Source organism: Phoenix dactylifera, unplaced genomic scaffold (genome assembly GCF_009389715.1).
Source record: "Phoenix dactylifera cultivar Barhee BC4 unplaced genomic scaffold, palm_55x_up_171113_PBpolish2nd_filt_p 001035F, whole genome shotgun sequence".
NCBI classification, from domain to species: Eukaryota; Viridiplantae; Streptophyta; class Magnoliopsida; order Arecales; family Arecaceae; genus Phoenix; species Phoenix dactylifera.
Window position 1 is genome coordinate 831 of NW_024068388.1, and position 13,782 is coordinate 14,612.

Here is a 13,782-nt window from a genome sequence, read left to right on the forward strand (position 1 = left end):
AAAAGTATCCCATTTATATCCATATTTGGATGAAAAAATTTGGATATGTTTAATATGCGATTCATATCTGTATCCGTTTATAACAAATATAGATATGATTAATATCCGAGTCGTATATGTATTTGTTTAGAACAAAAATGAATATTAATTTTGATATCCATTTAATATATGTATCTGTATTTCATATTTGTTGAAAATATGGATACAAATATGGATATACCAATACGCAATCCGTATCCGATCCATTTTCTACCCTAGTTAACACATGTAAACACGTCTTTTTTTTCCTTTTTGCTCTTTTCTTTTCCTTCATTATAGTTCAAAATTATGGATGTTTGCTTTTGTTTCTTTTACAGCGGTACAACGGGCACTTGTGCATTCAGATGTCCAATCAAAATCTGATAAGAGTCCTGGTACAGTAGCAGATTATGGTATATTACCACATTTTAATTATTTCTGTTGCTTATGTTTTATTTCTGACACCACATAATCGTTTGTTGCTTCTGATTAATGGTCTTCAATATGCATAGCTTAAAAAGTTTACTTCCATATCCATTCAAAATAGTAGGACAGTTGTTCTACAAATGATAAATCATTTACAAGTTGGAGCAAATTAATTAAGTTGATCCATTTCTTCATTTGAAATTTCCAGGAAGCTCTTTCAAATAAATTGAATGCATCTTCTTCATTTCCTCACTTAAATATGGTTCTCATTTTCATTAAATAACGTAAACAAAGGTAGAATAAGGAAAAAATTCACAATGTGGGCATGCTCTCCAGACCATGTGTTAGAGGGAGATAGATCACAGCAGGGTGTATCTATGAAAGAGGAGCATAGCATGCCTAACAAAGGAATTCTAGATATATAGCATAGATGTAGTACAATCTGGTATTATATTAAGATGTCTAGAAAATTCTAATTAAAAATATATGATGGATTAATGCTTGTTAGTCATTAAGTAAGCTTTTCGGTTCTTGGTAAAGTCGGTAAACAATAAAATGATGTTGATTTTGTAAAAAAATATGTCGCAATCAAGAGACTAGAGATCCTATAATGCCCACAAATGATCTTATGATAATAGTGTAACTATGGCCTCTATCTTTTTCCTTTTCCTTTACTTTCTTTCTTCTCTTTTGGCATGTGAGTCTTGTATTTATTTATGATATGACAGAAAATGGGTATGTCCACTAGGTAGATGAGCTGGGAAGTGGAGGATCAAGAGTTGCTTTAGTAACTCTATAGCTTCTTAGCACATGAAATGTTCAACTTACTACAATTCTCTAGCAACATACTTCTCCTAATTTGCAGGTTCACAAGCATTAGTCAGCCTTGTTTTGAAGATGGAACTTCCATCTGAATCCTTTTCTTTAGTGGCTGAGGAGGTGCATGAACTTGACTTTAGATTCCAAAGTTTGTTGTGAATTAATTATGACAGTTACCTGAGAGCTATAATGATATTCTCCTGTAGGATTCCGGTGACCTATGTATGGACGGTGCTCAAGAAACACTAAGACGCATCACTAAGCTTGTTAACAACACTCTACTGATGGTAGATATAATATTACTTTGTCTGAGGAAGATGTGCTTGCTGCCATTGATAGTGGCCAATCTGAAGGGGTCCCTATTGGCCAACATTGGGTTTTGGGCCCTATAAATGGCACAGAAGGGTGAGCATGGTAATTTAAGCTTGAAAGTTTGAGTTCTGATCATATATAATAATGTTTGACTCCAAAAGGAAGATGCAATTTATTTTTCTTTTTTTGAGTTGATGCATTGATTGATAAGGATTAATCTAATACCTCTATATAATTAATAAAAAAGTTGTGACTGGCTGCTGTGAATAACTAAAGGTATGGTGACATTATTTTGACAGTAAAAATTTGACCTTAGTTGACATTCAAATCTTTGTATGTCAATCTTTTAGAGTTATGATTGCTCTGATGTGGGCTGACTTTAGAACTGGCTTTGTGCATACATCTATTTGTGGTTCCATTGTGTATTGCTACATGGCTAATGATTTTTCCTCTTTGGCTTTACAATTTCTTGGTTGTTTAACAATGTACCTGCACACTTGCAAGCACATATTTGGATGTATTGATGTTTGAATTAGTGGTTTAATAATCTACACATTTGTATGTGTTATCATTATCTATATATATTAGATGGAAGTATTGAATGTAGTTTAAAATAACTGCACGTTGTATTAATTTGATTGTTGTGCTGTTACCAATATATGCACTCCTAGGGGGCTAAGTACCACATTAGCATGTACAACACATTCTATGCTTCTTGTTCTGTAATGCTGTTACTTAATCCTTTCTTTTATATGTATACAAATGTGCTAGCTTCCCAATGAACATTACAATAGCCTAGCTTCAACATTATTCTGCATGGGCAATGAATTAATTGTTAAACTATGATTTCATGATTATTTTGTTTTTTGACAGGTTAAGAAGAATGCACATATATAAAAGAGGAGTTTTCAATAGTATGAAAAAAATGTTTCCATATGAGGTTGAGTGTAAGTTCAATTCCTCCCTAATGTGAGGACTTGATAGATGGTCGCCTCTCTCTCTCTCTCTCTCTTCCCCATCCCAAAAGGAAAGAATGATACAAAGTGATATGCTGTGAGGGTACATGAGAAACAACAACGCAGCTTGATAGGGGAGCATGAAAAAAACTTGCCATGCACGGAAAAAGTGTATTAACGCTTTATTTAGAGATCATTATGTACATTATGAGGGAGCCGCGACTAGTATGACAAGCAGCTGTGGCTAGATTTTGACTTAGGATATGATGAGTCCAATTTCTTAAACTTCTTATGGATAAATCTATTATTGCTAATCCTACTCGATAAAATGGTTAAGAGATACACTACAATGATTGTTATATGTGATATAAAATTAGTAAAATAGGCATTGGTATTTTCAGAGCATTACGTGCTTATCCAATGCTTTTGACGCTTGAGGAAATGCATCAAAAAAACGTAAATGAATCATATAACATTGCATGGTCAAATGAGGCTGAGGAAAAGGTTCAAACATATAATTATAGACATTAGAAAGAAAAGACTCTTCCTTGTTGTGATGGATGTGCATTAAAACATGAAGGATGGAGTTGTTAATTGGTGATCTAAGAGAAAGCTTAATAATTGACAAAACAGCAGTGATAGTTTAAAAATTCATATCATAGCAGTGAGAGAGGTTTTAATATTTGTCAAAAGGTCATAGATCAAATAGCATGAAAGGGTTGGAAATATTATGTGCACCAACAAAGGGTTTATCCTTTAGACAAAACATATGGAGAAGGCTTTAGTCAGACCCCAATTTAATGGGAATGAAACTGTAATTTCTGGAAATGATATCTTCAAACTTAAGTGAAATCAATTATTTAGGCTCCCTCCTTCATTCTCATCAATTGCCTTTGTGAATATGGCAGCATAGGAGTTTATTGAATTATCATTTAATTTAACTGATATTATGTTCTCTCTGTTTCTGAAACAAACATCATGCCAAGTAACATAAGAAAACCTGCACATTACGGCAATAGCAATATTGAATGATTAAGAGATTGCTGGTGAACTGGCATTTGAGGTGCTAGAATATTGCTATGAAGAATATGCTGATAGGATCAAACAACAATTGATTAGGTACATGTAGGCGTGAAAGTTCTAATACATTGTAAGTTCTAAACGATTTATTCTCAGACCACAGAATATGGAACTAATACAAGCTATAATGCAATTGAATCATGTTCTTGTGATATACAGTCTAATTACAAAATTCTATGTCAATTTCTGTTGGTATCTGTCTGTTCAGCAAAAAGAGGAATTGAAAGCCACCTTAATTCTTGTCAAAGGTGACTGCTATTTTATAATATGTGTCTTGGATACATAGGATGACTTGGAAGTTTCTGTTCTAGTTCTTTCATGCCATTTGACATATTCTTTTCCCACTCCCATGCATATGAATTCTAAATCAGGTTCCTAAGAGGAGATCAATTTGCAATTGCTTTGGCACTGCTTGATGAAGGAAGAATAGTGTTGGGTGTTTTGGCATGTCCAAATCTTCCTCTAAATCCAGACAATTATTCTTTGCAAAAGCAAATTGGTTGTCTTCTCTCTTCTAAAATTGGGGATGGAGCTTTCGTGCAGTCACTTGAGGGCTCTTCACCGACAATGATTAAAATTCTCTGTATTGACTTTGTCACTTGCTGCGAGCATTTAATCGCTGTCTGACTTTTATTGACTTCCCTTTAGATACGTTTCAGTGCCATTGAAAATTAAGAGGATGGGTTATTCTTTGAGTCATTTGAAGCAGCACATTCCATGCATGATTTATCTAGTGTAATAGCAAAGGTATTACAGGCTAGGACTCTTTTGTATCCAAATTCAGAGAGATCTAGTACAATCTTATTCTGATGTTCCTTGTAGAAACTTGGCGTCCAAAAACCTTCCAATTAGAATTGATAGCCAGGCAACATACGGTGCTCTGGCCTGAGGAGATGCTGCTATACATTTACGTTTCCCACATAAAGGCTATCGTGAGGAGATATGGGACCATGCAGCTGGTTCTATTGTCGTCATTGGTAAAAACTGTCAGACCTTTTGTTCTCATGCTTTTTCAACTGATATGGAATTTTGGAGGCCTAATGCTACAGGGCCATATATATTTGGAAATGAATTACGTATTATGTTGTCAGATCTCATGACTGTGTTTCCTGGTGGTTTACAGAAGCTGGTGGCGTAGCGACTGGCGCAGCAGGAAATAATTTGGATTTTTCCAAGGGGAGGTACCTTGATCTTGACAGTGGCATCATTGTCACAAATAAGAAGCTAATGCCAGCACTGTTGAAAGCCATACAAGATGCTGTGAGAGAGATCTCAATCTGCTTGCCTCTTATAACTAATACATGTAGTTTCGACTAGCTGTTATGTCTGTCAGTTCATGCCTGTAATTTTCTGAAATTTGGATTGAAAGCTTTGGTCAGACATGGCACGGCAGTCAACTGACCTGCATATCCACCAGTATCGACAATAATTTCATCTCAGCAGAAGTTGGATTTGTATGTTGTTAGTTTTGTTACTTGAGAATTCGAAAGCATTCCTCTCTTTAATGTGTTTCAAAAACTATTCCTTGCTTAAATGTATTCTTTACTTCCAGCATATGAAGCATTGCTATCCTTCGTTGAAGCTTGCTGATATGTGTTATCACATCAGTGAATCGGAAACAACAACACATGGATGGAAGTTTACTCCAACAATTTGATGTAATATCATTAGCCACAACAACCTTGATATCTGAAACATGCTGAGTTCTCGGTTTTTCCCCTCCGGCTAACTGGGCATGTGGACTCCCAAGTGAATGGTGGATTTGGTTCTCTTATGTCTTGGTTTATTATCATCAAGGCTCATCTCTAGTATTGATGTGAACCACCCTGAGCCTTTATCCATGGTTTCTGAACCTCCATCCATAGTCCAAGGAAGCCACCTGTCCATGTATTGTGTGCGTAAAATCCTTCTAAATAAAGCTATGACTGGCATATTTACACTTCCATGGGATTGATTCTCTATTCAGAGACACAAGTTTGGTTCATCAATACGACTTGAGTTAATTGCAAGGATCTTATATGACTACTTGTATGTATACGGTACAAATTATATTGATGCAATAGGTAATTGTGACAGGAGTTGTTTATCAGGTGATCAGTAGCTAGGCTAAACAGGTACTTCAGGTGGGTAGTTTCCAGGGTGCTTCTTGATTGACGTTTCTTGCTTGCGAAAGGTTGGAAGGAAGTTGATCATAAACATCTATGAATAGATCAGTAAGAGGTGGTTTCTCCTCTGTTTCTGCAACCTGAATTGCAAGCAAAAAATATCCTAGGAAAGGAGATGCTTGAAATGTGTTTGAATACAAAAATGTTGTAAAACTACCACCTTTTCTAACATTGTTTCTAGATTCAGATTCTGCAGCATCAGTCATGTCTTTCGATCCATTTTCGATATATGTAGACAGGATATCGTGCTGTTCTCCAGTGTTCAATCTCATCCATAGATAGGTGGGCGATGATGACCTACTCTGTATTTAAGTGCCTCGGCATTAATTTCAAATGAGCAAAATGCCGAGATTAGCTTGTATTGTTATTTTTTTAAACTAAAAACGAGAGCATCATACATAATATATACAGATACAACCAAAAAAGTCAGGGCAACTCCACCTCTCCTACCCAAAGGTGGTCTTCCGAATGGTTGGCAACAAAAGAGGCAACCTAATCTGCAGCTCCATTGGCCTTTCTAAACATGTGCTTCGCCTAGAGCTCATATTGTTAGTCCGCATGATACCTTAGATAAGAAAAATCTGCACCTCAACTAAAATAGGACTTTTTTTCCTTTACGTCCATCTCAGTGGCTGCATGCACTGCACTGTAGACAGCACGAGCACCATTCCCATTGCTAGTTGTAGGACTACTGATGACCCAACCGTAAAATAACTAGCACCTCCATTGCAGCATGGAAATCTCCTGCCACATCAGATGCAATCAAAAAAATTAACCATAGCATAAGTGGGTGTTGCAGCAGGCAGAGAAAATAATGAAACAAGAAGAAAAAGAAGAACAGAAAAAGAACAAGTGCATACAATATTTATATGGTTTCATCTATTGACCTACATCTACAGGTAGATATTATAAACTACAAGATTTCCTCACAAAATGCTTGATTGCTCTCTTCTCTTGGGGTTATAAGAGATGTATATGATATAGTCGATTTATACTCGAACTAATGTTTCTCCAATAATCAGGTTAGGCCAATAAGTCGATTTAGACTCGAATTGGTGTCTCTAGAACTTATAAACTCAAGACATTCTCAATTGGAGGTATCATTGGTCTAAGCTAAGTCTAATTTCTAAGAGCTTTTGGGCGTGGTTTACAACATACAATGTACAAAATTTTGAGGTGCAAATGGCACGACCATGTGTCTGGATGCAAGCTTACTACCAAATTTTCATGTCTGGATGCAAGCTTGCTACCAAATTTTATCTTGTTGAGCTGCATGATTCACCTGTTAGGTATAGGAGCCATGATTTATGGACATGGCAACGATTCACGAGAGCAGCCTTCTCTCAGCACATTTGGCCATATCTGGTATGATAAACACCAAACCATGCCCACTGAATGATCAGTGGTTTAATTGTCTAATTCTAAAGCTCTCCTCCAGTCTATCCTCATTGTTTGGCCGGTCTTGGAGAAAGGATACAAATTAGGCCAGTTTAGTTGGCTTCCAATCATATCCAACCTAATTATTTTTGATGTTTTGGACTACGGACTTGGTGCAATTCTACGCAACCCCATTCACTTATCAAATTGAGTCAATTTACCTTCCTTTTAGATTAAGTTTTAGGTGCTTCATGAAATAATATATGTTTAGTTTAACCTACTCCATTAGACATTTGTTTAAAAGCATGACTAACCTCAATTGGAGCTCATGTCTTACTCTGGGGACCATAACCAGCCAATAAGTCTTAATTTCCTTGAGTATGAAGTCCAAATATAATAACCTAGAGTCAACCATGTGTTGCTCTGATGCCATCAGCATAATTGCATTGGAACATTGCTCTTAGTTCCCACTTAATCCACATCATAACCATGATTAGCCACAAGACAAAAATAAGATGCTTAATCTATTCAAGTAGGCGTCTTTTGGTGTCAATGTCAATCCAAAAGCTTATGCATTTGAGCCCAAAGGCACCTCTTTGTGCAATCATCACGGCCATGAACCCGGGTTTGGTCGGAAAGAACAAAAGCCTAACCACACCCCAAAAGGTCTTGTTTGGGCTTTTCCGTGATAGAGGCGAGAGAACCCGAGGCCATGGCATCCAACCTAAGTGGTTGGATGGAAGCTTACATGGAGCCCTCACCCACAGCATGCACATGGCTACATGAGCATTCCTTCTTATGCATGCTTTATTCGATTTGGAGCATGAGAAAACTTGACACTTTAAAGAACTATATGTTTGTTTATTGGCACTAATTCCTTGTTTAGGGGAGGTGGAGATGATTAGGAGTTCAATGGGGTTACGAGCTCATTAAGCAAAAGATGGTGGCTTTATTTTATATGGGCAGTTCATGAGAGGGATGTCAGGTTTTGGAATTGATAGGTGTAACCTCGCGAGGCAGTTGGTCAACCACCTCTCTCGCTCTTTGAGTGTACACTTGGTTTCATTTCTAGCAACCAGATATGTCTTCATGAATAAAATTTTTAGAGATATAAAATTATTACTATTAATAAAATTTCATCAATCATCCATATTATGTAACAACTGGGTTTCAAAATCTTGTATAAGTACTCTATATCTATTTAGAGAATAATCGATGCGGGACTAAATGCCTGCATGGATCCTCACATACTCTTTTTATTTAAGCCTTGACATCCTAGTCAGGCTAATGGTTCAAATCCATTCAAATCTAATCACAAGTACCACGATCAGTCTGTGGTCAACTCCAATGGATCTGTGCTGCAGTGTCCTCTAGTACAGATAAGTTATGGACTAGAACCACTCTGATATTATTTATAACAACCTAAAATATTATCCAAAATAACTAGCTGGAAGGTATTATTTGGGTTTCTTGATTCTATATAATTACCCAAGATCTATCTAGAGAATAACCGATGTGGGGACTAAACATACGCCTGCACGGGTTCTTCTTAGCAATGCTTATGCTTTTTCTCACTTAATGAATCCAAGAATTAATACACAATCCAATGATTAATTTTATAGATATTGATAAATGATGCGTCTAATTAATTAAGAATAGTTGGAGCCAAGTATTATAATCGACATCTAGTTTCTAAATATTGTATATGAATCTGGACCGGTGAATTTGAGTAACATAAGATATTTGAGTTTTATGAGAGCGCATGCATGTTTGGATGCTTCTCATAAAATTTGTTTGCAAAATGATTAGGCTATAAAATCTAAAAATGAATTTTATGAAAAACAACTTTCCCTCATGCGTACCATAAGACATGTTCTATATAAAAAAAGAACATATTAATTTGTTGCAACTCCTTTTATGAAAATCTATAAACATCCAAAAAGTCTGATAGTTGATAGGCACGCTCCAACAAAATTAAGAGGGTAGATGATGGAAAAATATGCCATAGTTCAATACAAAGGTTTGGATCAACCTTGAAACCCGTAGTAAATGAATGTTTAAATGTTATAAGGTTTCCCATTAAGCAGAAAATGCTGCAATTTGGTAACCACATCATACATAGCTCTCAAACTAGATATGCCACTGAATTAATGCTTTTCCATCAAAACTATTGTACAGAGACTTCAAATTGATATCGCCTAAAATGTCCCAACTTTAATGTTCTTTGTCATTGGTTGGGCAGTTTAACTACTTTTAACTCAAAGCCTACAAAGTCTTGGTGGGTCCAAGCACCGGTTTGGAAGGGAGCTCCACTTCCACTCATTTGCACCAAAATCCTCCCTCGCCGCGCGTGCCTTCGTGCATGTATGAGCTTATCCCATTGACGACAGAGATAGCGAAAGGCTTGCGTAAGCGCCACCCATCCCCTCAAGAAAAATTAGACAAAAGCAAGTCTTTTGCTTTGTGGCACAACAAAGCCACCAAACCATCACAACGTGCATAGAAAAAGAGATGAATTGGAGAAGAATTCAAGGAAAAGAGGCTATGAGGAATGCCCACCAAGTTCTTAGGGGCCCTCCCCATCGAATAGCCTATAATACGTGCTCCAAACACAGTCCCAATAGCCCAAAAAAGAGAGGAGCCCATTTGAATCGCTTAGAATGATCTCAAGAAACCAAGTACTTTCACATTAATACCAGTGTTATTGGAGACAACAATATGAAAGAGTGCTAACGCCAAACTAGAGGATTGCAATTATACATTGGCGAGGTTTGTTTCCTAGCTATCAGCCTTTGCCCAAGCAGGCATTCCGGTCTAGTTTGGCAAGCTTACTTCATCAAGATCATCCAATGATAAGAAAACTTCATCCAAGCATGAAAGCTCCATCCCATCATCATGGAAGTTCTGTGAAGCACAGCTCGACTCGTAGACTCGACATATGACCCACTTGTTGGGTTCCTAATGATCATGGAAAGAATCAAGTAGTTGTCAGGCTCATTAGAAGAATTGAAAGAAACCCATGGAGGAAGAAGCGACTACCAGAAAATAATTACAGAAATATGAGAGAGAATGACTATATAAGGTGGCAAAAAGACTTACTATTCTTGTGTTGTTTCTCTTCTTGAGAGACCTTCTGCTACTACCACGACTGCTGGAACTACTAAGAACCCCATCCAGTAAATGATATTCATGCATTACCCAATTGGTTTTCATCCCCTCGGGAGGTTCTCCAACGTAAAATATGAGAGTTCTTTTCAAGCCAACACTAATATCACCGCTTGTTATGGACTCCTCGATGCCAATGGGTTTCCAGTAGCCATTGGCAGTCTCCGTGTTTTGGGCCCTATGGGTGAAGAAATACCAATATCTGCCTCCTTGAAGAGCTTTACCTTCATACAATGTATTCCATAGGAATCCTATTATCTTTTGCTAAACAAGAGAAAAGGATAAGCTGAAGGAACGAAATATACTTAAAGAGTAGGGCAATATGCTAACCGTTGAGATCCCATGGATCGCAGTAGTGCAGATCAATGGTAGGAACGATGTCAGGCCTGCATGGAAGGCGAGCCGCTTTGCGTTGGAGGAAATGGACGACGAGCTCTTGGTCGGAAGGGAAGAAGTGGAAACCAGGTGGGAGGCTGGTGGTTCCTTCTCCCATAATGATGTAGAAACTAAGATGAGAAGAAGAGGTGAAGATGAGAGCTAGTGATGAAAAGAAAGAGATGGAGGAATGGTTTTAAAGACAATAGGGTGGTTTACCAAAAAAAAAAAAGTACTAGAGTGGTTGGTGGTCCTTTAGTGGTTTAAATGGTATGTGTAGGTGTGCGTGTGTGCGTGTGCGAGTGTGCGAGTGTGCGTGTGAATGTGCGTAAGAGAAAGAGAGAGAGGATGTATACAGAAAGTTGAGGCGGCTGCCAACTTAAAGTGGAAGTGCTTCGAAAACATGAAAGGATGTATACATGCAAGGAGATGATACACACGCTCCCTTTTATACTATAGAAAGTTACTCTTTTTATCTGAAGCTGGTAGTAGAGCGAGAGAAGAGCACACTGTTCGCGTAACAATACGTAAGAATTCCTTAGAACAAGGCAGTCACCAGCATTGTATCGATTAGGGTCGACCCAAAGCGGTAATATCATGTATATTTCTCGTATAATTCTTTGTGGCAGCTCACAATAGATCGACATTTCTTTCTAAGTCAAATGCTATCGATTGGCGACGAAAATTCAGTAACCTTATTTCTTCTCTAGATGCCAAGATTGCTTGCTACTTATAGATTAATCATTAATTATTCAATTTTGCTTGTTTGAAAGGAGAATTTTTTCAAGCATAATCCAAAAATAATGTCCTAGGTTACTTAGATATTGTGTCCGAAGTACTTTTTTTTTTTTGTGAGGAAGGGAGCTTAATGTATCTATACCATAATTGTCTTTAAGTCCAAATTTTTGAGCATCTTTGGTTACTAGGTCGGTATTAAAAAAATTGAAGGAAACGAAAAGTATATTAAAAAATGATGTTGATGATGCATGTTGCGTCTTTATAAATGTCATGTAAAGGTGCTTTCCCCCAAGTCAATACTATAAAGCCAAAGACATTTGTCATTAGTCTCGTCAATATTTTATCTCTTCTTTCTTTGTTTTCCGGTTGGTAAGGGTGCAATCCGTGGACCCTTCGTTAACCAATTTGAAATTACGACTTCATCGCACATAATTGGAACCTGATCATGATTGGAAAGAAAAGGAGATGACAGCATAGCATAGAGTTTATCAAGTTGGGCCGTTCTGTCGTGAACCATCCCATCTTATGATTAATGGGCCGGAGAAAAGAATTCCAAGTAGAAACTTTCAAATTGGCAATTGCTTAATACCCTCCAACTTTTTCACATAGGTGCTCTCTCTCTCTCTCTCTCTCCCTCTCTCTCTAGATTATTTGGAGATTGTTATACAATATCTCAAAGTATTCTTTTGCCATGCTTTTTTGGTAGCAAAATAGTATTAACAAGCTCAAAGGATCCAACTCTAGTCCTGGTTGATCCTAGACATGAGCTACTTTTGGATAAAATTGCCCTAGATTCTCGCTGCCTAGAAGCCTCAAAGATGACTACAATAAGAAAATATAAATTAAATAATTAGTAATATAATGGCAAGATTTTTAATTTGTGCAGTAAGAGGACTCTTTAGAGGGTTGTCCATCCAATGCTACTCTCGCCCAAGCATACTTAACTATGAAGTTCAAATATTTGTAAGAATCATCTAAACCATGAAATATAACATAGCAAACTGAATCTTAAACCATCGCGATCACCCATTACTTAGAATGTTAGTGTATCCAAAACAACTCCAATGAAAAAAACCGTACACAACAGGGTGGAGAAAACCACTAAAATTGCGACACATGGATGAGTGACACTCTTGAGTTTTGAGTCACATAAACACTGCTCTCTCTTCCCATTGAAGATGCATCCATGCATTAAGGCTTACAAATTGGCTCAATCCCACCTGGACCCAGAACCAGCATTCATGTAGAACCTTTGATCATGCTCGCATCCATGCTCATGTCATGCCATCCCAATAAGTACGTCACTCTTTTCCACTACCTTATTGCCCCCCTCCCCCTCAATAAAACAAACAATAATACCAAGCCTCCAATAGCACAGTCGACATGGTGACAAGGTACAAGAACATCACTTGGAGAAGAAACCATTATATTATATAGATAGAGCCCATATTTGTGTTTCACTGCTATGCGTCTCAAACACAGCAATCATTGCCAAGCCCACCTCTTCCCTTCCTTCACTCCCACAGGTGATCACATTGTTCCATTGTAACTAGGCATCAAGTAACAAAGGATTCCCCTAAGAAAGAAAGGCCAAGTCCACCACTTTGGGATACCTGGTGCCAATACACGTGGATCACCAAGATCCCAACCCAGGGCACCCCTACCCCTTAGGGAGAAGTTTCATGAGCTTTTCTGCTGTCTTGTGACGTAGAAGTGATGCAACCTTATCATCCCAAGGTGCCACCTCTCATGTACATGAGCCCTAATGGTGGGATGGTGACAAAATTCTTGAGAGAAGCGTGCTTCGTTGTGGACTTCCAGTCTCCAGACACTGCTTTCTGGGAGAGGAGGATGGGATAGAGGCTGTGGTGCAGAAGTGCTGTTGTTGTGCGCCCATTGGAGGGGTTTGCGAGACATCCACTTTCCCAGGCTCAAGCTCTCTTGGGACGTTAATTTTCTGGTGTTTATCACACCCAAGTATGGCAGAGTCTATGGGTGGAACTGCGCGCCATCCCATTAGGACTATATGGTGGAAGCTTGGAGAGAGGTGTTGCACTCCGAGCGTACTGTTTGAGCTTATACTGAAATAAATTGTGTAACATCTGAGCCCACTTATGCTACTTCTGCGACACTGCTTCCCTCCTTGTAAACACAGAATGTCCATGCAAATAGATTTTTTTTTCTTTTCTGATGATCATGCAAATAGACTATTAGGGTGATAAGTGACGTTTTTTTTAGCAAAAACCAGTGTCAAGTGCTATGGGAGAATTATTTATTTGGTTTTGAAGGGGTTTCTTATTCTACTAACTTCATACTTTTTCATCAAAGCCAGTCTAGATTTCTGAAGACAA

At 37.8% G+C, this 13,782-nt stretch overlaps 1 protein-coding gene and 1 pseudogene across 1 annotated transcript; one reads left to right on the top strand and one right to left on the bottom strand.

Annotated features, from left to right (window-relative positions):
• Nucleotides 1–356: 356 nt before the first annotated feature.
• On the top strand, nucleotides 357–5,192 carry LOC103713848 (annotated as a pseudogene).
• A 4,609-nt stretch (nucleotides 5,193–9,801) lies between these two features.
• On the bottom strand, nucleotides 9,802–10,853 carry LOC103713821 (NAC domain-containing protein 104-like). Its single transcript, XM_008800848.3, has 3 exons — nucleotides 10,649–10,853; nucleotides 10,253–10,542; nucleotides 9,802–10,111 (listed from the first exon to the last, which is right to left on the bottom strand). Exons 1-3 carry the CDS (start codon nucleotides 10,809–10,811, stop codon nucleotides 9,968–9,970), a joined length of 597 nt encoding a protein of 198 aa, XP_008799070.2. The 5' UTR covers nucleotides 10,812–10,853; the 3' UTR covers nucleotides 9,802–9,967.
• Between the last annotated feature and the right edge of the window lie 2,929 nt (nucleotides 10,854–13,782).